General features: G+C 56.0%; 1 protein-coding gene across 6 annotated transcripts in view; it reads left to right on the top strand.

Moving 5' to 3' along the window:
- Positions 1-22,818, top strand: part of TCF7 (transcription factor 7) — a 32,034-nt gene that overhangs the window by 6,566 nt on the left and 2,650 nt on the right. For 2 of the 6 annotated variants that reach the window (XM_044947657.2, XM_044947656.2), the window contains exons 4-11: positions 15,868-15,979; positions 16,772-16,862; positions 18,308-18,400; positions 19,501-19,620; positions 20,076-20,238; positions 20,353-20,460; positions 20,960-21,008; positions 22,528-22,600. In XM_044947657.2, coding sequence (XP_044803592.2) covers positions 15,868-15,979; positions 16,772-16,862; positions 18,308-18,400; positions 19,501-19,620; positions 20,076-20,238; positions 20,353-20,460; positions 20,960-21,008; positions 22,528-22,600 — 809 coding nt within the window. The remainder of the gene's footprint in view (positions 1-15,867; positions 15,980-16,771; positions 16,863-18,307; positions 18,401-19,500; positions 19,621-20,075; positions 20,239-20,352; positions 20,461-20,959; positions 21,009-22,527; positions 22,601-22,818) is intronic. The other 4 variants (XM_025292699.3, XM_025292700.3, XM_044947658.2 and 1 more) reach the window with 3 other exon arrangements.

The raw sequence follows: 22,818 nt of genomic DNA, 5'->3' as shown, positions 1-22,818 counted from the left end.
CCTCATGTTTATTATTCACTTCTCCCTCATGTGGCTTCTAGTTTTCTCAGGGGTTGCCTTCTTTACCAGTGGGAATGATGCTCACTGTTTGACTGTTTTCCTGGAGCAAAGTGTGAGAACTGTGGGCTCAAGAGTTAGGAAGGAATCGCGGCTTTGCTTCCCTGTGGCCCCAGTTCATGGAGGGTTCCTGGCAGAGCCCAAGCCCAGCCCACATGGCGTTTCCCCTCTTTTGTTGTTCATTTTATAGGTTCGAGCTGGGCAGTGAGACTTAAAAGTAATTTTGACTTGGATTCCTTCCTGACTTGGAGGGCTGTGTGGTATTTGGAAAATCTGCAGCCCCCACACCCGCATACCCCCAGGGTGGAAACTTTCAGGGGGGCCTCCGTGATGCCTTTCAGGCCTAGGAAGTCACCCTGAAGGAGGCCCGCCTGTCCTGCAGACCTGCCCCACCTGCCACCACTGCCGCAGCTTAGGACTGCCCATCCGTGCCTCCAGCTCAGGAGCAGAGGGAGGGGCTGACGGTGAGCCCTGTGTCGGCCACTAGCACCCAGGTGTTCCTCCCCGGGCCTGAACAGGGTTTCCCGAACCAGCTGTCACAGGCAGTAAACAGGGCTGTCCATACCAGCTCTGCCCACCTCCCCAGGTGCCCTGAGACTTAGATGTGAGTGGGGTTGGAGTGGGAGGCAGGGTCTTGGTGGTCCCTTCTCATGGGCAGTTGGCAGCCCATGCCCTCCTGGGTCCTCTTGAGATCACTCCCCACCCCCTGTCCCCTCATGAAGGGAGGTTTAGCTGAGCTGTGAGAATGAGCTCTTGGGGCAGTGGTTTCAAGTCACACAACAGCTGAGGTCCGGGTGGAGCAGGGTGGGCACAGAGCCGCGTGGAGGGGCAGGGGGAGCAGCTGCGGTCCCGAAGCCATACAGTCACGCTCCCTCATGCCTTGTGACTGGCTGCTTCCTGCCACTGTGGACAAACAAGACTCTGGTGGAGGAAACAGGTGTTTTATCAGGTCACAGGGCTCCCCCTCCCCCATGGTACAGTGCATGGGTCCTGGGGTGCCAGCCCTCCTCTGCAGGTGGGGACAGCAGGTCGTGTCAGGGAAGGGACTTATCCATGGCCCCTTAGAGGAGTGGAGGCGGAAGGCCTGAGTTGGGAAGCTCTACCCTCAGATGCCTTACCTTCCACTCCTTGGCTGAGTGGCTCTGGGTAAGTTAACTCTTCTGGGCTTTATTGTCTCACCTAAAAACAAGGATAGTGAAGGTTCCTAGCTCCCTGGGTTACTGTGGAATGGAACGAGCTCATGTATGTGGAGTTCTTGCCACACAGTCGGTGCCAGCCTGGGAGGGGTTGTTAACACTGTGGGGAATGGCCTTTGTAAAGGACGCCATGCCAGGAGGTGCAGTAACTACCCCTGAAGGGGGCTGGACTGAAGCCCCTGACACTCTCCGTCCTCAGCCCCTCAGCCGGCTCCCCGGGGGCAGAGCAAAGAGGACAGCTGTCCGCCCGGCCAGCCCGAGGGCCCTCAGCTGGTCAATGACGCGGTGCCCACTGTATCTGGAATCCTGGTCCAGACCCCTAACTGGTATTCACTGAGCCCCACCCCCCCGCCCCCCCGCCCCGGGTACTTGGCCTTGGCTCAGCACAGAGGGGACGGCTGCCTCTGCCCGCTCCAGGGCTCAGTTCTGGCAAGGCAGAGAGATTCTCCTGGGGGCTCAGTGCCGGCCGTGTTGGATAAAGCACGCTGAGGAGAGGGGCTGGTGGGGCAGCTAGGAAGGTTTCCTGGCAGGGGGCTGTTCTGGCAGGCCCAGAACCTGTGAATTCGGGAGTGGGGGAACGCTCTAGGTTGGGGGACAGCTGGAACAGAGGAGGAGGGGCAGAACTGAGTATGTTCTTGGCCACTGGAAGGGCCCGCCAAAGCCCAGGGTCTGTGAGGCTGGAGAAGGGCCAGCTTGGAAGGCCTAGCATGTGCCCAGGCGGTGCTGGTGCCACAGCCCAGGACTTGGCAGCATGAAGGGCAGCATGGTGCCCACGGGAAATGGTCTGACTTGGACAGAGAGGGTAAGGCTGGCAGGCGGATGCTGGGAGGCACAGGGTGACTGGAGGAGGCGGGCAGGGCCAGGGAGGGGGTGGGCTTTGGGCAGGGGAGACCCGAGCGAGCTGGCACATGCCAGGCAGGAGTGCCTCAGAGGTGGAAGTTTCGTGTTACTTCATTGGACTCTTCGGTCTGTCTCCAGGGTCATGAGGCCAGGGCCTCGCCTCCTGTCCCTGAGGGGACTGAACCCCGGCCAGGGTTTGGAGAGCCCCCCTCATCAGCTCTGTCTCTAGCAGGACTCCAAGGCCCCAGGAGTCTGTGGAAGGTCTCTGAGAACCCAAGACATTATTATCTCCTTCCTTCAGGTAGTCTGCTGCCTCAGCTCACAGACCTGTGATGCTTGGGGTTTGGATGTGGGTGCCACCTCCCTCCCCTTAAAGAGGTGTGGTCTTCATCAGCCTTGGCACATGGTCTCTAAGTTGCAGCCTGGAGGGTTTATCTTGGTCAGAGGGTCCTGTAGGACATGGGGCTCCCGTTCCCTAGGGGGAAAAGGGACTGTCCCTTACTGGATAGGGTCCCTGGCCAAGGTGGGCCTGAGTGTGGCCCTCTCTTGGGGGAGGCCGCCTTGTAGCCTGTCCCACCCATGGAGCCTGCCTGCCTGGGCTGTACCAGCAGATATGGCTTTAGAGTGCAGAGGGAGATGGTGATACACGGCCTTCATGTCACAGCCAACTCCACAGCCAGAGCTCCTTGGAGATCAGAGAAAGCAGATGCTTTGCCAACCCCTTTACCCCTCCCACTGAAACAACCATCTCTTCTCTCCAAGGACAGGAGGCTGTCTGGGCCCCACACTGTCTGCTTGCAAATAACGACGAATGTGTGGCTAGGGCTGCAGGCATGGATGGGCAGGATGTGGCCCCAGGGAACAGTGGGTTCTGGGGGTTCACGTGGTTAGAGCTGCCCTAGCCCACCACCAGGGCAGCCTGGCCAGGGAGGGCAGATCACCCCCTCCCAGGGAGCCCAATTTGCCCACGATGGGAGGAGGCTCTGATGGGCAAGGAAGCCAGGAGCCAAGGCCACCTCCTCCCTGGCGTGTAACCTCAAGTAAATCTGTCAACCTCTCTAGGTCTCAGTTTCCCTCTGTAAATGGGGGTAGGGGGCCCTGGCCATGAGGATTCCTGAGGGTCAAATAAGCATTAGTGGGAGAGGCCTGCTGCTCTGGTGGGCCTCAGCTGGGGCTTTGCTGGGCACTGCAAGAACTGCTCCTGACCTAGCCTCCCCATCAGGCAAGAGGGAATCGGAGGGCGGGAGGGACAGGTGACAGGAGTCCAGCTGAGGGTACTCTGACTAACTCTGACCTGGCTCTGGTGGCAGCAGGCCCAGCCTCCTGGTCTGCTGGGCCGCCATCTGAAACACATTACCAGTGCTTTGTAAACTGCACATCACTCGGCCACATGAAAGCTTGGGATCTAAAAATAGCCACTCCCAGAGGACGCCCCGCATTGGCGGGGCTCAGCTGACCTCTGCACGCACACCCACCACTAGGCTGTCCCCTTTGCCAGGGAGCCCCGACTGGCAGGGCCACACCCACCCACCCTCCCAGTGTGGGCAGCTACTGCCTGAGGCCACTTTATCTGAGCACAGATCTCATCCAGCTGGTCAATGCTTCAGGCCTCAAGGCCTTACCTAGGGCACAGTGTCTGGAGGAGCCAGGAGGAGGCTGCCCAGAGTGTGTCAGTAACCGCAGGCCCCCTTCCCCAGACCTGTATATGGCTGGCATGTCTGTGGAAGCCAGTGGAACTGTCTCACAGGAGGGACACTGGGGCCCTGTGGAGGTGAAGCATGGGAAGGGGGACTTGACCGCCGTCAGATGGTGGACAGGAGGGCCACTGGTGGATGTGCTGGTATGAGAAGGGCAGGGTCCTGCCCTGGACCCCATGGTGTCAGTGGGGAATCTGTCCCAGCACAAAGGCAGGGCAGCTGTGGGTCTCCAGGCTGCCAAGGTTGACTCTTTGCCCTACTTTCTGTGGGCTCCTTTCCCTCTGGTCTCTATGACCAACTGCAAAACCACTCTTTTCCCTAAAAATAAACATGCTTATGGGATTGGGGGAAGCTTTGTAGCTATCAAAGGAAATAATAGGGTGTTTAAGAAAATTACATTGCGTTTTAAATAACCAGCATGAAAGTCATTAAGTTTTAAGTTTCATTCAAATCAGATGGCTCTGTGGCTGGCCCGGTGGCCAGGCAGGCAGAGGGTGGGTGGGCCCTTAGGGATGCTGAGCAGCAGCCTCTGGAGAGTTTTACAGTGAGGTCTCTGCTGGCTGTAGCTGGGGTCCAGGCAGCCCTGAGTATATGCTGTGCTGCAGCAGCCAGCCCAGAGCTCGAAGGCAGGCTCTGAAGCAGTCTGCAGCCCAGGAACCTCCCAGCTGTGGTGGGCAATCCCCTGGGTGGGGCTGGGGCATGCACATAGACCAAAGGGTGTGGGACAGATGAAGCTGGGACTGCAGAGGCCGTAGGGGTTGATGACCATGTTGGGATAGGGGTTTAGGGATGGTGGTTTGGATCAAAAGGGCGAGAGAGGATCTACAGGGCCAGGACCACATCTGTCCTCTTCACTGCTAGACTCTCTCAGTGGCCAGCAGACAGCATGACACATAGTAGGTGCTCGTAAACAGCTGCTGAGAGAGTAACAACAGCCATGGTAACAGTGCATGTGTCAAGAGCCTCCCAAGTGCCAGACCTGTGCCAGGGGCCTTGAATCCCGAGATCAAGATCCTTACCAGAAGCCAAGAAAGTAGTCACTATATAGCTCTCATTTTACAGACGGGGAAACTCAGGCTCAGAGAGGTTAAGAATGTGCTAGTACCTGGCAGCATCAGGACGTGGACTCTTTTCCCCCAGAGCCCAGACTCTGCTCTGTCCCTCTGCTCTCAAATCTGTGCAGTTAGTTGGGGTCACTGTAGGCTGCAAAGCTGAATGTTACCCCCACTCCCGCTGAGTTTATGAGCTGGATTCCTCTGGCCTCAAGGAAAGATTTGGTCCTTTCCTGCCCCCCTTTGGGCATGACCTCAAAGTTCTGGACTTGGGTCAGGGCTGGACCAATGCCTGGCAAGGTCAGGGCTACCAGGGCCAAGAGCTGTGTTTCTTGGTTGAAAGCAGGACCTCAGGGCTTCCAGAATAAATATTACCTGGAAAAGTGTTCATAAATGACATTCAGGATTACATTAGGTTTGGGAATTCCCTGGCGGTCCAGTGGCTAGGATTTTGCACTTTCACTGCCAATGGCACGGGTTCAATCCCTAGTCAGAGAACTAAGGTTCCTCAAGCCACTAAGCGGGGCCAAATAAAAAACAAGATTGCATCAGGTTCTGATGCATGATGCAAGGACAGTTTAGGACTATGTATCAGTGGATTCCCTCTTTCTACTTTGGTCTGGGCTCAGCTGGAAGCTCATTGCTAGACTTATCTGGCCCAGGGGCCCTCCTCTGTGTGGTCCAGGAATGGACTAGAGGGTATCCTCGGTTCTAAGACAGTGGGACTGGCTGGACTGAGGAATCTGAGGGCATCCCTGGGCGTGGGTGTCCCCTTGCCAAACCCCTTGGGAAAGTTGCTTGTGAACCAGATCCACCTGCCAACCTTGCTAGGACATTTTGAGAGTTTCTGCTTCTACCGCTGCCCTCCTCTGCACCTCCCACCCTGCTTCCACCCTGGCTCTTGTCACTGAAGGCTAGTCAGGAGCTCAGCAGTCTGGCCCAACAGCAATCTGGCAGCAGTCCAAAGGAGATCAAGGGCCAGCAGCCCCAGCCTGATACAAAGGCCAGCTTTCCTGAAAAGCCTTGGTCTGGGAACATGCTCTCCTTTGTCTTCTGTTTTCTTCTTCATTAATTAAAAAAAAAATTACCAGACACAAATATTACTTCATTTCATCCCTATGAGATATGGACATGGTACAGATGGGGAAGCCAAAGCATGGAGACATGTACCTTGCCCGTGTTGGAGGAGAAACAGGATCTCCAACATCTACCTCTCTGTTCCCTGCCCTTACCACATGCCACTCTGCCTCTTAGGCAACATAGCTATCCACTCATTCTTTTAAAAATTGGGTTTTTTAGCTACAGTTGGGTCCCCTTGGCTCCCCACCCCCCAAGAATGTAGTATTTCACCCTCTCCTCTGTTTTTATACTGTTAGACGCAGGTGTGTGTCTGTAAAAGCTGTTTGGTGTGGCTTTTTTCAGAACCCCCTGACTCAACCTCATTAGAGTGCTCCACCTCACGAGGGCCTCTGTGGCAGTTGGAGCAGCCCTGCCCTCCTCTGTCAGCTTACACTGGGTGTGAGGGTTTGGGGAGGGGAGCATCCTGGGCCCCGAAGCCTTCAGCAACTCCTTTTCACTCCTTGTTCACAGGGGATAAACCTTTAGCTGGACCAAGTCTAGGCAGAGCCCCAAGGGCCTTAGCTGCCAGGGTCAGACCCAAGTGAGCTTCCTGACTGTGGCCCCATGGCAGAATTGTCCTACCGGGGCTGGTACAGGCAGCTAAACAGACCGAGGAATTCACAGACCCCTCTCTTATCTTTGGTCCTCAGAAGCTGGCTGGAATTAACTGGGGCAGGAGTGTAGTGCCAAGGTTGGGGATGAGATCTCCAAGTCTCCACCTCCCAGCCTCAAGCCATTGCTAACCATCAGCCCCCACCTCTCCAGGGCCTGCCTGGCTCCTGCTCCTATGCAGAACATTCACTCTTCTGCCAGTGGCCATCCCTGCCTGCCATCCCCACCCCCACAAATGCTGCACTCGGACTGGGAAAATGGAGGCCAGACCCCGTAGGAAGAATTTCTCATGGTTCCTTTAGTCATTTATAATTGAGGACCAAAACCACCACCTAGAGGGCAGGGTGAAAACGCCCTTCACACAGAACGAGATGGGGGTCAGAGTCACACAGCTGGTCAGTTTTTTCCAAGAGAGATTACTGCCAGGGTGTTGCTGGCGAAGTCGGTGATCCCTGGGGTCCTGGGTGGGTGGAGGTCTCAGTGAGGAGACCCAGTGTGGGCAAGGGAGAATCTGGCAACCACTCGGCCCCTGGGCCTCACACGTGTGGTCTCCTCGCTGGCTACCACCTGTGGCCTGTGGGGCCTGTCACTGAGTGGTAAAGATTTCTGGCCGGGAACCCAAGAGGCTGGATTCAAATCCAGATCTATCACTACTTGTTCTGAGACCTTGGGCAAGTCATTTTCCCTCTCCTGTCTTCCTGTTCCTCGTCTGTACAGTCTACACACAGATCACACAGTGGCTGGGAAGACTCTGCAGGGTGGGACTCTGCGGGGCGCCCGGCATACAGGAGGCTGTCACTAGTAGGGGCTGCCATCACTCAACCTGCACGTTCACCTTCTTCAGGACTTTTCCACAAAGCCTCTTGGTTTCACTCCTAGGGTAACAAAACCTCTGACCTCCTCAGATGCTGTCCTCCCAGATCCCAGCTTTCCCTACTGCCTCAGACAGCCTGAGCTGATGCTGTGCCCCTGGCCTGCCTCAGCCCCCGCGGGGTCCCAGATGGCTGGGCACTGAGATCGAGGAGCTGGGAGAGGAACTCCCTGGACAGGGGGATGCCCAGCCCCAGGGCTGCTGCAGAGTCCTCAAAAATGTGTCGGTGTATCAACTAGCAGCTCCGCTGCAGCAGCTCCCGGAAGCTTATATTTTCCTCTAAAAACATCCTGTCCTGAGGGGCGTTTACCTCAAAGAGGAAGAAGGAAAACAAAAGTAAACGAATGCATAGAAACCGCTGGAGGCTGTGGGCCAGGCCACTCAACTCAGTGAGGTTCCGCTAGCTCTGAGGGCGCCTCAGGGCTGGGCTGGGTCTAGAGCAGGCCTGTGGTTTGCCAAGGCTGCCTGTGGGTCTCTGGTCCTCACCTCTGCTGTGGCAGGGCCCCACTATCTGATGTCAGGACCAGGCAGCTGGTGGACTGGCCACAGGGGCCTGGTGGGGCTCTGTGCATCCCTGGCAACAGTCCCGGGCTGGCGGGAGGACTGAAGCCTCCTGGTCTACTAGCAGGTGGCCCAGCCATCCCCCAGTCCCCAGCTCCGCGGGCCACAGTGCCACAGCTCCATGCTCTGTGAGGGGCGGGGAGCTGGAGGGCCATCCCCTGGAGAGCGCCATGTCCTGGGCAGAAGGGCCCAGAGTAGGGGTGGGGATAAAGGGGCATGAGCCCAGCTAGGGTGTATCTGCAGAGGTGGGATCTGTGGGAGCCCACACCTCAAGGCTTGGCTGATACGCAGGTGAATTCCCCTTTAGAAAGGGGACCTGTTTCCTTCTGGAAAGTTCATTCTCATTGTCCCAGGCCTTATGTGTGTGTGTAGGGGTGGGGGGGGTTCCCACTCAGCAACTGGCCAGACTCCTTGGCACTTACACACCATCCACGGTGATAGAGAGGTCTGGGGGAGGTGTGGTAGGCACTAGGGGACCCTGGAGTTGGGAGGCATCCAGAGGAACTGATCAAGACCAGAGTGGATGCTCAGGGGCACTCTGAGAGTTGACACGCGTAGTTTCTGGCAACGCAGGGAAGAGAAGTGAGAACTGGAGAGGGCCTTATGAGCAGGGCCACTCTGTGTGATTACGCAGGGGATCTGGGCCAAGGAGTTGAGATCCAGCCTGCACTATGCTCCCCAAGCCATGTGGCCTGGTATGGACCCAGGTGTCTCTCCAGAGCAGGTACTTCTTCCAATTAGCACAAAGGTACCGTATGAAGTTGGCAACCCTGGCTTTGACCGTCTGGAGAAAGGAGGAGATGCGATGGAAGGCGGCATGGGTTCCCAGGTGCCAGGCAGGATGTCCCTGAGTCCCAGCAGTCGCCCAGCTCCTCCCAGCCTCCTGTGTGCTGCTGTGTCCAGCCAGGGTGCTTTGTCCAGTGCTGCCGCATTCTCCCCAAACACTGGCTTGTATTGGGCCCTGCCCGCATACACTGCCAGAGGACCCAGCAAGTTGTGGACGATGGCTCCCCAGGCAGAGGGAACAGCCTTGCCCTTGAGCCAGCAGCCCTCAGTGGCTGGAGCAGAGGGAGAGGAAGGGAGAGATGAGACTGTGCCTGTTTGACATCGCCGAAGACCCCGAGAGTCCTAAAGGGGTCCCCAGCACTGACTCGAGGTAGTACGTTTGAGCAACCTTCTCAGTGTCCCTGAGCCTCACTTCCCTCATGTGTAAAATGGGAAGGATAATGCTGGCCTCAAATGAGCTGTCATTGTGGCGTTTACAGTACTCAACTTCATGTGTGTGCCCTTGGCACAGAGAGCCATCACTCTCAATAGGCCACCTTGTGTTCAAGGTGTGGATCTGACTCCTGCTGTGGACTTGTCCCCAAAGGCCTTTCCCCAGCTTCAAAGCAGGCATCAGGAATACCCTCCCCTGCCTTCTAGGAGCCAAGAGACTGGAGTCAGGTCCATGGTGGATGAGTGGGTGGGCGTGCAGAAGTTCTGGGGCACCAGAACTTCTAGAGGCCGTTGTTTAAAAGTCTTAGTGAATAAGCCAAGTACAGACCCTGGAGAGGCAGAGAGGACCAACAAGCCCCTTCTGCCCTCCGGGACCCCCAGCCACTCCTGCAGCAAGTAGGCACCTCCACCTGCTGGAGCCCCTCCCAGGTTACAGCCCTTTCTAAGGAAGTGGCCCTTAGACTGAGGTCAGGATGAGAAGGAATCTGGCAAAGAGGAGGAGGAAATATGGAAAGCTAGCAGGAGAGCGCAGTGTGCAAGGGGTAGGCAAGGTGTTGAGGTGAAGTTGAGCTGGGTGCCTGGGTAAGAGAAAAGCAGGCCTGTGAGGCTGGACAAGGCTGAGGTGTGGCTGTGAGAGGGTGAGGAGTGATGTGAGCTGGGGACCTGGGGGTCGTGTCTAAATACTGCCATCACGGAAGCTCCCAGTGTGGGGTCTCAGAACTTACAGGAGCATTTTTTAGGGTCAGGGAAGCACTGACTTAGGTGACTGACCAACTAGGCTTAAGCAGGGAGACTGATTTGAGGACTAGGGCTCCTTCCCCTGCTCCCCCTTGTTGGTCCACGACCAGAGGGCCTCTGCAGCACCATGGGTGGAAGGAAGCTCAGCTTTGCTGCTTACAAGCTGTGTGACCTTGGGCAAGCTATGTAATGTCTCTGCCTCAAGTTTCCTCATCTATCAAATGGGGATAATAATTACACCTGTATCACAAGTTTGTTTTAGGAGTCTATGAGTTAAAATCTGCAAGGGGCTCAGAACTATGCCTGGCACAGGGTACAGCTATGCCTCTCATAATCATCTGCCATTAGCAGATGCTCTTTCTTCTAGCCGAGAACGTTCTTTTGCCTGATACATAGTAGAGGCATAGTAAATACACCCTGACTGAATGTCTCTGCTGATAGTGATCAACTGTGAATTCTGGTACAGTGTGTTTATGTGTGTGTTTGGGCGGGGGCAGGGAGGGTGGGGGTGCTTCTCCTGGCACAGTCCCCTGCCAAGGGGAGGCCTTCTTGGGAGGACCTTGTCAGGCTTGACACGCTCCCCACCCCCCCAGGCTTGAGACCAGAGGAAGCAGCAACTTTCTTCGCTGGGAAAGTGTTGTGGGGCTCAAGCGTTTGGGGGTTTTCAGAGTCAACCGTCAGAGGCGAGGGAGTTTCTCTGCTGGCGGTGGCAAGGGCTCTCAGGGTGCACACAGTCTGTAAGCGGACCTCTGCGGTCTGCAGGGAAAATGCCGACTGTGTTTATTTTTCACCTGAGCCTGCAGGAAGTGGGGGTGGGGAGAGGGAGGCGGGAGCAGCCAGGCCCAAGCTCGCCTTCAGATCAGGGGAGACCGACCTCAGGAGTCCCTCATTTCCACCTCCTCCTGCCTGGCCCTGCCCTAGGGCCCCTTCCTGGCTCCAGCCTGCTCAACAAGAGGAGGGCATATGAGGGCACCAGAGTGAGCAATCTCCAGCCATGGGCTAACCCCAGAAGGATGAGGACCCGCTTTGGGATGATGGGTTTTGAAGTGGCCGTGGGACGAACAGTAAGAGCAATGCCAAGGCAGGAAGGTCCGCTTGTGCTAAGGCCTCAGCAGGCATGGCCTCCCAGCCCAGGGGTCTCAGAGTCCTGGACTCGTCCTGAGTGCTGCAGTCTGGAGGGAAACAGGGGAAAGGGCTTGTATGCAAAGGTCAAAACAAGGGTGTGGGAGTGTGCTGGTCAAGGAATACAGTCTGCTGTCCCGTCTGTCATTGGCTTATACATCCCACCATGAGTGCCCAGCTCTCTGCTTGTAGAGGTTAGAAGAGGCTGTGCCGTCCAGATATTCGGCAGACAATCCATCAAGGCCTGCCTCCTTCCCTAGGAACGGGGCAGTCACCATCAGGGGAGGAGAGAAGCTCCAGTCACTAAGTTCCCCAGACGCAGGCAGGCCCCAGGCAACTCCACCCTGCTGTCTGGGCAGCCTAGCCCTGGGACAGCCTTGTGCTGAGGCCGTGGAGCGGGACGTTCTGTTGGCCGAGGGGGGCATGGGGCACCAGGTCCCCCGCCAGACAGTTCCCCGCCCCCCACCCTGGCTACCACCACCAGGCGTGGAGGGGGCTGGGAGTGAACTCAGAGGCAGCCTGCATGAACGTGGGAAGGACCGGCCAGGCCCTCGGTGCTCTGCCCTGGAGCCCTGGCACCTCGGGTCCTCCAGCTGGAGGAGCTGCCAGCAGGCTCTCAGTGCCCCCTCTGCCCACCTGGCACCTCTCCTGTGGTTTGGCAGTAGACTCCTGTTTAATGAGGCTTTTCCCCAGTCCCCAGGGAAGGCTGGTGGACAGGACGAGGCCTCAGAGCACCTGCCCCTGTTGCGCACGTGCATACCGGGCTTGAGGCTGAGCTAGATTCTGAGGGTCCCTCGGCTTAGAGTGAGCTGTGCTACATACAACGTGGAGCTTAACTAGCCTGGCCGAGGAGGGTCGGCCCTAGCCATCTGTCAGGTGAGAGAGCTCTCTAGGACTTGTGGCCCATGCTAGCCGTCTGCAGGGAAAGTGGTTTGCTGAGAAATCCACTGTGGAGCCATCCTCTCCTTGTCTTGGAGTAGATACCCCCTCTCACCCTCCCACTCCGGGAAGGGTGGGACTCTGGGACTGTCCTCCTAGAGCTGGCACCGTGGACCCCAGGCTCTGCTCCTAAGATTTCCCAAGCTCAGAGCTGCCCACTCCACCAACCAGGCTTTTACCCCTGAGGGCTGAAAAGCCAGCGCCAAGGTGGGATGGCAGGGCCTTCTCTGAAGCGGTTTAAACTTGAAAGCCCTATGGCCTGGAGGGACCTGTTCACTCCACCACCTGCGCTGGGCTCCAGGCATTTGTGCCCTTAAGACGGCAAATGGTGGGATGCCCCCACTAAGGTCCCAGCTTCTTGAGGGAGGCCCTGAGGCTAGTCTTCCCTGTGTGCCACGAGGCCTGGGATCTGGCTAATCCCTGTCCTAGGAATTTATCAGGTTAAGGAGGCCCCTGAGGTTTCCAGAAAGCTTTCTACCTGCATAGGCCCTGGGCTCCTGCCTCCAAAATTCTAGGGTATAACAGGATTTTTGCATCTGTGACCAATTAGGTAGCAGGGTTGAATAGGCTCATGCTTATTTTACAAGGAGCAAACTGGCCTGGGATCCTACAGAGGTAAGGTTACCGAAAAGGTCAGCAAGCCTAGTAGCTGTGCTTCCCAGCCCACTTCATATCCTAGGCACACTTAAGAAATGACCACTGGAATAAATGGAAGAGGTGGCTGAAGGCTAAAGCAACGAGATTAAGTTCTGGGCACAATGAACAAGGAGAGAGGAAGGTAATGGGGTTAGAGAGGTGATTAGGGTCTGATCCTAGGGCTGTATAGGCCTGGGGAAGTTTGGTGCAGGCTCCAGGCTGACATGATCTGATTTATATGGCTGCTGGATGGAAGAGTGGGAGACTGTTGTGTCTGCCAGGTGGGAAGTGACTGTGGCTTAGACTGGGTGGGGACACGGAGAAAGGAAGAAATGGTTGGGTTCTGATATATTTTGAAAGTAGAGCCATTAGGATCTGCTGACACACTAGAGGTGGAGTGTGAGAAAAAGGAGCATCAGAGATGACTCCAAGCTGTTTTGTCTCAGCAACTGGAAGGAGGGAGTTGATATTAACTGAGGAAGATGGAGAGGAATGTTTGGGGCAAAAAGTCAAAGGTTCTACTTTGGACGTGTTGCATTTGGGAGCATTTGGAGAGTAGCGTTCCGGAGAGAAGTAGAGGCTGTGGAGATACAGATGTAGCGTCATCAGATGAAGACATTTAAAGCTGTAAGCCTGGATGAGAGCACCCCTGGGAGGTGAGGATTGATACAGAGCTGAGGGCCAGACTTGGGTCAGGACAGGAAAACGATGAAGAGCCAGAAACAAGGCCAAGAAGGAGTGGCCTCAGAGGTTAGAAGAAAATCGGGAAGTGTGGCATTCTGGAATCAAAGTGAAGAACCTATTGCGAGGAGAAGGGAGGAGTTAGTTGTGTTCAATGTGCCAAGAAGCCAAGTACAATGAAGACTGAGACCTGACTGTTGAGTTCAGCAACATGCAAGTCCCTGGGGACCTTGACAAGTCATCTGGTGAAGTGATGGGGGCAAGAAGCTGGCTTGGATGAAGGGATAACAAGGGCTGAGGACTGGAGGTAGAGGACAAGGACTGCTCTGCTGAGATGTGCAATAAAGGGAAGCAAGAAAAGAGGTGACACCCGGAACGTTGACAGCTTGGAGACATGGCAATCTGCTGGTCCCCTGAGTGGGAATAAAGAGTGGTCTAGCACAGGGCTAAAACTCAGTACATGAAGAAATCACATTCCCCACATATCCCATATCTGTCCCAGTCCCCTCTCTCTCCTGCCAGACACCTGTGGGCCTAAGAATCCTACATTCCACCTTCCACTCCCCCACACAATCCCAGCCTGTTACTATTATCTGGGTCTGTGCTGGGAATAAAAGAGGAGCTGAGAGTGGCAGGACCTTCCTTTCCCCAGCTTGCTCAGAAAGCCTGACCTTCAAATAGCAACAGGAAGGTCACAGCAACCAAAACCTGGAAATGACATGGCCCTGTCATCAGTCTCCCCAGGTGATGCTGCCAGGCATGTCTGCCATCTCCAGGCAGGCCTCCTTTGGCATAATAAGACCAAAGGGTCTGGCCCCTGTGGAACCGGGCACCACAGGGAAAGGGAGGCACTATGAGTAGCGTTTCATCCTCACCCTTCAGGGTGAATGAGGGGCTTCTTACATGTCGTCACGACAGCCATTTCTGACAAGGCAACGGGTGCACGGGTATGGTAATAAAGTTAGCTCCAGGAACTGAACCTGGTTGGCAGACTCTCAGGCTTCAAGTGGAGAGCCCTCAGGAAGCTCTCCTGCCTGCGGTCAGGAGCAGGCTCTGGTCAGAGGTGAGGCATTGGCCTCAGGAAGTAGGTGTAGTGTCAAATCCATGCCAGTCACAAAGGAGCCAGCACTATTAACAGTAACTCCTGTCTTCCTGAGACACTGATTAGCCCTGGGATCGAAGACTCCTCCTGGTGGACGGCAGAGGGATGAGAGGGAGGCTGACAGGTGGTAATGTCGGCAACTTACCAACATCTGGGGGGAAGGGTGCAGCTTGTAGCCCAGCCTGAAGCTTCCCTGGAGGCAGGAATGTGGGGGAGATGGTGGCCAGGACTGCTGCAGACATGTGTGGGATCCTGTGCCCACCTGGGAGCCTCCTGCCACGGCTACAGTGTTATTCATACCTGCCCGTCCCTTTAGCCTCACCTGGACTGCCAAGAGCCAGTGCCAAAGGACCTAAGCCAAGTCTTCCCACCAAGAGCGACCCTAACCTTCCCCAAAGCTGGTGATGAAGGGTCATGAGCCCCAGCCATTATACTGGCTACATTCATCCAGTGAGAAATTTCACCTACGGGCTGGGAAGAAGCCCAGACCACAACCTCTATAATCATTAGTGTCTTGCCCCAGATACGTCCCAAAGATACTTCTTCTGTGCCATGGGTTAGTGGTCGCTCACTGTGAGCCCAGCCAGCAGCATCCCCATAGGTGGGCTTTTACAAGTGGTGCTAACCTGAGCTTTAGATGATGTCTCCAGGGCCCCGGCCAGCAAAGGTGTGCACTGAGGATATGCAGAGCTGAGCCGTGGCCCTGAGCAGCACACTCCCTGTGGCTGGGTTCTGATGGGGAGCCCCCGTCCCAGCCTGAATGAGTCATCTCATGACAAATCCATGTGACCAGTGTGAAAAGTAAGAGTCCTGTGGTGCCGAGGAAACAGGAAGTGTGGAGGCTGGGTGGGTTGGCTCTGGAGGGAGCCTAGCCACACCTGGAGCCAGCTTGCTCCACCTCCCTTGAAGAAGAAAAGGCTTCCTCCACTATGTCATCAAATCCTCTTAAGCAGTGGCTCCAGAGGGTCAAACATAAGCCCCTCAGTCTGGGGGCCAGAGGAGAAAAGCAAGCTCCAGGCTGTCCTAAGGCTGAAGGCATGAGCAACTCACCAGGCAAGCCATTGGGCCTCAGAGAAACTGGGGGATCTCTGAAACTAAGAGACAGGAAGAATTTCCTGGGCAGGGGAAAAATGCCTTACTAGAACTGAGGGCAAAGAAAGACTGAGAGACTCTCTGGGAGACTGGACTCTTTGGGCAAAGTCTGGGGTGAGGCTGGTGGAGAGGGTCAAGAGAGCCACTGGACACAGGGTAGCTTGAGTGGGGTCCTGTCCAGTGAAGCCTGTGGTTTTGACCACCTCCACTTTCCTCTGATGACTGGGCTACCCCCACACAGCAAATTGGGACTTTTCTTACATGTGCACCCCAGTCCTGTGCCTTCCTCCCTTGGGTCCCCCACATTCACCCCCCCACCCTCCTCATTTTTCAGCACAACAAGGCCAGTCAGCCTTCCCATGGCGTCCCCCAACTTTCTCCTCTCTATGACCATTTCAGCAGCCCACACCCCACACCTGCACCAGCCGACATCAGCCAGAAGCAAGGTATGGATCCTGGATGGGAAGGGCCCAACAAGACCCAGAGCCGGGGAGTGGCGGGGAAAGGGGATCAAGTCCCTGCCTTCTGAGAGCAAGAGGCTAGACAGTTCTTGAAGACACCAAAGGGGTGGGCAAGGTGGTACCAGGTCAAAATTTGAAAGTTTGAGGTTTAGGCAGGAGACTGAATCCTGAGTGGCTAACCAGTGCCAGTATGGGAGTAGGCCTGTGTGTGAAGATGATAGAGAACTTGTAGTCTTTCCCTCCCCACAGTGAGAAAATGGAAAGTGGTGGTTGTGATGGCTGATTCACCTCAGCCTCGGGCAAAGTCATTCTGAAATCAGCCACTGTCGGCTGTGGGAAACCTGCTGACTCAACCCTGGGGAGGAGGGGGCAAGAGGAATGGGTGGAGCCCTGGATCCCTGGGCTCCTGGGCCAGGGGGTCTGCCTCCTGCCCAGAAAGCCAGGCTAGAGTCCCCAGCAGAGAGGCCCCAGTTGTAGACCAGCAGTGAGCCAGGGTGCGGCAAGGTTTGGTCTTCCACTCCTTCATGACTCCAGCTCTGCCACTACCCAGCCACTGTCCACAAGCAAGTCACACCAACCATCTGCCCTTGATGCCCACAGTCTGCAAATGGGGCACTCTGATCACACCAGGCTAATCCTGAAAAGACCAGTATGTCTGGTCCTCTAGCACAGGGACACGGGATCTTGAGGGCCCCACAGGAGGCTCTAGGATGCAGGAACCAGCTGGAGCGGCTTCTAGGTCAGGCTAGCTCACTTACTCTGCCCTCTCCCCTGCAGGAGTTCACAGGCCTCTGCAGACCCCTGACCTCTCTGGCTTCTACTCTCTGACCTCAGGCAGCATGGGACAGCTCCCCCACACTGTGAGCTGGTAAGTGAGGGCTCAGTGGGAAAGGGGCCCCTTGTGCTGGCCGGACCCATACCCGCCCTTCCACTTTTCTCCTCCACTCTTCTGTGCGGAGCACCTTGCTGCCAGCTCTATACAAGTAACGGGCTGGCCAGCCGCTCTAGCCTTGCGTCAGCCAGCCACACAAACTCCCTTTGGAAAGACAGGAGACCCAGCCCTGTCACGCTCCGCCTTAATGTCTAGGAGACTTGAATGCGGGAACCCTGGGCTGTTTAGGGTCATATGAGTGTGTGAGATAGAAAGGCAGGCCTGAGCAGGGAGGTGGCAGCTTGCAGGACACAGGAGAGGCCGCTGTTTCTCAGTGGCCTGGCGGACAGGGGGATGCTACCCACTCGCCCCTGTGTCTACTGCCAGCTGGTCCCCTCCTTGGCAGAGTTGCTCGAAGTTCAGGGTCTGTCTTGCCCGTATGGTGCCTGCTTCAGTCCAAACTCCTGGCAGCCTGCTTATAGAGTCCACTAATGCTGGGCCAGGAAAAGCCAACCTGGATCCTATGCAGCAAATCCAACCATGAGCCAAAGGGCCTGTCTTTGGCTGGAGCAGGTTCTTGGCAGGGTATGTGACCTTTTGCTCATCGACCGCAGTTCGACCAAGGCAGGTCTCAGGCCTCTCCAGGTTGCAACAGCCACCCAAAAGTAGGAAAGCTTGGCTTCCCTGGGCCTGCCTGCCTCTTTCTACTTGTCCTTTATCCACATTCAGCTCACTCTTCCATGTCCAGATTCACCTTGGATAAAGGTTCACCTTGAATACAAATCAGGACTATCCCCAGGATTGATGTGTGGCAGGCAAGTTCTGGGCACCAGAGAAGCACTGCTCAAGTGGGTTGATCCTCAGGTCCCTGCCTCCCATATCTCAGTCCACCTCGTGTACAACTTAGACAAGAGGCCAGTTACAAAGCATGGGTAGCAGTGCTTTGATTGAGGGCTGTAGAAGCCTGGGGGGACACCTCATCCAGTTTGGGATTCCCATGGCTGTTTCAGAAGAAAGGCTGTTTTGGCCAAGTAAGACCTTGACAGATGACCAGGAGTTTGAAGCAAAGTGGGACAGAACAATCCCAAGTGTTAACACTGGGCATAAAGGTCCTATGGCAGGTATGGAAATAAGCCCAAATTTCACAAGATGAGACTGGAGGGGACCCAGGGATCTACTAAGCTCAGTGCCAGGAGAGTGCTGCCATTTCTGGCCCTTATACACCAGTAGAAAGGAGGTTAGCCTGCAGAGAGAAAGGTTGCCCTCTGGTGGCAGATGTTTAAAACACACACTAGAGCGGTCCAAGCGGAAGCCAGTTTACCTTATTACACTAGGGGTCAGGCCTGAGCACAGTGGGGAAGTCCTTCCCCACATCTGGCCAGTAGTCAGACTAACAGTTGTCCAGTAGCCAGACTGCTAACAGCTATCTCTCCCAACCACAGGCCCAGCCCTCCTCTCTACCCCCTGTCCCCTTCCTGCGGATATAGACAGCACTTCCCTGCCCCCACCGCAGCCCCTGGCGCCCCCTACCCCAGGTGAGTCCCCCACCCTGCAGCCAGGCTCCTGCTTCCTGTTGCCCAGGCTTCAGTGCCCACAAGAGGCTATGCCCAGGCCAGTGCTTGCCCTCTGTTAGTCGTCTGTCCATCCGTCCGTCTGTCATTCTCCAGCCCCGAGCTGCCCTGTGACTGAGAATGAAGCCAGTGGGAGTGTAGGAGGCTTAAGCCCAAGCTGTACTGTGCAAAGCACCAGAGAGCAGCCAGAGAGTGCAGGCACACGTGTGCAGGTGTGTGTGCACTCACCTCTTGTGCATCCCGAAAAGGGCAAGTCAGGACACCTCTCTTGGACACTCCTGGAACTCTGTCCAAACTCAGGCAGCACCTCTTACACGTCTCAGGGGCCACCTGCTCAGTGACTCCACACTGTTCAAGTGGGGACTGTATCCCTGCGTGTCCTCTCGCTTAGCTCACCTCCCTGGGGACAGACCTGTCCGGGTATGGAACGGGTTTGTCAGCAGACACTTCTAGACCTACTGGAGCTGCCAGCCCAGCAGAGGAGGGAGAGATAGAGCAGCTATCTGGGTGAAGGGGGAGCCCCAAGGAGACCCAGCCATGTCCGATGGGTCAGGACAAGCTTTGTGAGGACAGCTCTTGAGCGAGGGGGACAAAGATAACAGCAACCAGCTGGAGATGGCTGAGGGGCAGGAAGTGATGGGAAATGGGGTGGGGAATGGGTGTGCAATCCCTAGGAAGAAGCCTGGGTTTTATTCTATGAGCAGTGGGGGAAACAGCAGTCAAGTGCTGTTATATGGAGGGAGACCTGGAGGGGTCAGTGAGGAAAGTAAGGAAGCCCACAGGGCAGCTACAGGTTGAGGCTGAGCTGGTGAGAGCAGGAGATGAGAAGGGAACTGATTCAGAAGTTATTCAGGACTCCAGGAAGCGCCTGAATCTGCTGCACATGTAGATTCGCGCAGTGTCTGCAGTTTTGGGAGCAGGTGTCTGTATTTCTGTGTACTTGTGCAGCCAGTGGGGTTGGGTGACCGTTCGCCTGTCCTCGTGTGCTGTGCAGGGGCCTCTGTGTGTCCATAGATCTGGGCCGTACATGCCTGGCTCAGTGTTAACTTTTCTTTTGCCTCTAGGTTCACCCATCCACCCCTGATGCTAGGTTCTGGTGTCCCTGGTCACCCCGCAGCCATCCCCCACCCAGCCATCGTGCCCTCTTCAGGGAAGCAGGAGCTGCAGCCCTATGACCGCAGCCTGTGAGTGGAACAAACACTTGGCAGGGGTGGGGGGGTGGGGTGGGGGTGGCGGCAGGGAAAATAAGCAGACCCCAGGACACACATTCCTCTCACCAGGGCCAAGCCCTCCCTCCAGGGACTGCCAGGAGATCCCCTGTCAAGCCATCTTGTGGCAATTTACCACTGACCACTGTTTTTTTGACCCTCAGAAGCAGGAGTGGGGTGGACGGAATGGGGGACAAGGATTTAGGTTGAGCCCAGAGAGGAGGGGCTTTCTTACTTAGCTACAAAATTCCTATAAGGAACAATAGTGAGCTCTGCTCACCTACTTTGGGGCAGCTAAAATAAGCCACCATTTACAAAACCCTAGTATATCTACCCAACCACACACAGAGACAGACAGACGCACAGGACACAGGAGAGGGGCGCATTAGGTGCACACCGTGAGGGCTCCAGAGTGTTCATCTGTCCCTCAGGAAAGCACAAGCAGACTCCAAGGCAGAGAAGGAAGCCAAGAAGCCAACCATCAAGAAGCCACTCAACGCCTTCATGCTATACATGAAGGAGATGAGAGCCAAAGTCATTGCGGAGTGCACACTCAAGGAGAGTGCAGCCATCAACCAGATCCTGGGCCGTCGGGTGAGGCCACGGGGGCAGGTGGGCTGGTAGGGGTGACTACCCTGACTACCTTCACCCTGAGCAGCCTGCCAACTCTCTGATGCATCCTCCATCTGCCCCCCTTCCCCACTGCAGTGGCACGCACTGTCCCGGGAAGAGCAGGCCAAGTATTATGAGCTGGCCCGCAAGGAGAGGCAGCTGCACATGCAGCTATACCCAGGCTGGTCGGCGCGGGACAACTATGTGAGTGGCCAAACACACGCAGTAGGGGAGCCTTCTGCGTGCCATACCCCAGAGGAAGTCAGGCCTGCTGTCCTGAAGGCACACAGGAGGAGGGGACAGGGTGGAGGAGAGGCTCAAGACCTTTGATGGCTAGCTCAGGAAGGCTCAGATGAGGGCAGCCACCCGTGAAGGCAGGCTCGCATCCCATCCCCTCCCCAGGATGTGCTTCCACACAGGGCCGTTGTGCAGTATTTGATGAGGTCAGCACAAAGAAGAAAATGAGCCTGAAGTCACCTCCTCCTCCAAAATGGAGGCCAGTGTGGGGAAGGGAGGAGGAGCCCCTAATTTCCCTGTGGTTACCTAGCAAAAACTGGTGTCAAGAAAACACCAGAGCCCCAGGTCAGGTCAGAGGGGACGGTGGGCTGGGAACCCCAGGGACAGCCTGACTAGGCAGTAGGCTGCAGGTGTCCCAACCACTCCCATCCAGAGTCCTGAGCATCTTCCACTTTGTTCCCTGCAGGGGAAGAAGAAGAGACGGTCGAGGGAAAAGCACCAAGAATCCAACTCAGGTGAGGCCTTCCCTCAGAGCTAGGCCTGCATCTCACAAATCAAAGCCCCACCAAAGAAAGAGCTGTACTAAATCCCAGGGAGTTCAGATGGTCAAGAATCTGCCTTCCATGCAGGAGACCCAGGTTTGAACCCTGGGTCGGGACGATCCCCTGGAGAAGGGAACAGCAACCCACTCCAGTATTCTTGCCTGGAGAACCCTGTGGACAGAGGAGACTGGCACCATGAGTGGACACAAAGAGTTGGACATGACTCTTTACTATTTTAAGTCCCAGGGAAGACCAGCAGAATTTTATTTTCGGCTGGGCTGGGTCTTCATTTCCACCTAAGGGCTTACTCTGGTTGTGGGGCACAGGCTCTAGGGCATGCAGGGTTCAGTAGTTGTAGCTCCCCGCTTGCGAGCACAGGCTCAACAGTTGTGGCACACAGGCTTAGTGGCCCTGCAGCATGTGGGATCCCAGGACAGGGACCGAACCTGTGTCTCCTGCATTGCCAGTGAATTCTTTATCACTGAGCCACTAGGGAAGCCCGAAGCCAATTCTTGTAGCAATGGTTTGTGACCCACCACAAACATACACTCCTTTGTAAGCCCTCCTAACAGCCACCCTCTGCCAGAGAACCTAGTGAGAACTGAGTGTTTGAATCAAGACTAAACCCAAACACTGCATCCAGATTAGTTCTGCGGAGGTGAGCATCAGGCTGTCTGGGTGGAGTGCGAGCCACGCTCCAGGCCCGAGCCCTATAGTCACTAAGCCTGCTGGCTGGTACCTAGTAGTTTCTCTATCGCCCCAGCCCCTCTTTCTCATGGAGGTGCCAAGTGCACTGTATAGAGGACCCAGGAAAGCCACACCCTGCTCCAGGTAATCTTCCTGTGGGTGAATTCCTGTCCCAACTCTGGTAATTCACACTCCATATCCATGAATGACTTTCTTAGTTGTGCTGCCCCCACACAGGGGGCTAGTACTGGGGCTCAGCAGAGTCCTCAGTCTTTTCTCTAAGATTGGACAGTGTTCAATCGTGTATAGCATAGGCTTTAAGCTACAACACAAGGGGAAATGAGTCAGGCAAGACTGGGCACTGGCAAAGATGAAGAAAAACTGATGGCTAAAATAGATGGACAAAATGGGCAGGGCCTTGGGGGAGGGGATGGGAAGGCCTAAGGCAGAAGAAGCTTGATCCCCATGGGCCCCTCAGGCCCTTCTCTCAGCCCCTTTGCTGCAAGGGGCCCCACAGGCAGAGAGGAGCCAGCCTGATAGGGTCTCCTCCCTCCCACCCCCACCATTCTTCCCCTGCCTCTCTACTGCCAGCTGGGTGCCAGCCTTTCCTGATACCTTGGCTTTGGGCCCTTGGCCTCCCACTAAGACTGGACAGGCCATGGAGAGGCCCTTGCCTGTAGGGACTGTGGGGTATCTGTGACTGGCTAACACTGATATTACCTCTTCTTTCTGGGCCCTGCTCTGCCCTGCTGCCTGCCTGCCCGCCCTCTGCCCTGCTCTGCCCCTCTGGCATGGCTGTGAGCAGACCCTGGCTCGCCTAAGAAATGCCGTGCTCGCTTTGGCCTCAACCAGCAGACGGATTGGTGTGGTCCGTGCAGGTGGGTTTGTCCCCACCACCACCCTCCCTTTGCTTCAAGCTGCTTCCCTGACTCTGCACAGATTCTGCTGGGCCTGCTGTTCTCCTTTGGCCTCTAGCCCCCCAACATACCCACAGATTGGGAAGCCATTGCCTCCTGAGAGTGAGAATGAACACAGCTTGTGAGGAAGATCACTTGGGTCTAAGTGGAAGGAATAGGAGAGAATATCCTAGATGGAA

Source organism: Bubalus bubalis, chromosome 9, assembly GCF_019923935.1.
Source record: "Bubalus bubalis isolate 160015118507 breed Murrah chromosome 9, NDDB_SH_1, whole genome shotgun sequence".
NCBI classification, from domain to species: domain Eukaryota; kingdom Metazoa; phylum Chordata; class Mammalia; order Artiodactyla; family Bovidae; genus Bubalus; species Bubalus bubalis.
Note: the sequence above shows the minus strand (reverse complement) of the source record. Positions and strands in the feature narration are given on the sequence as shown.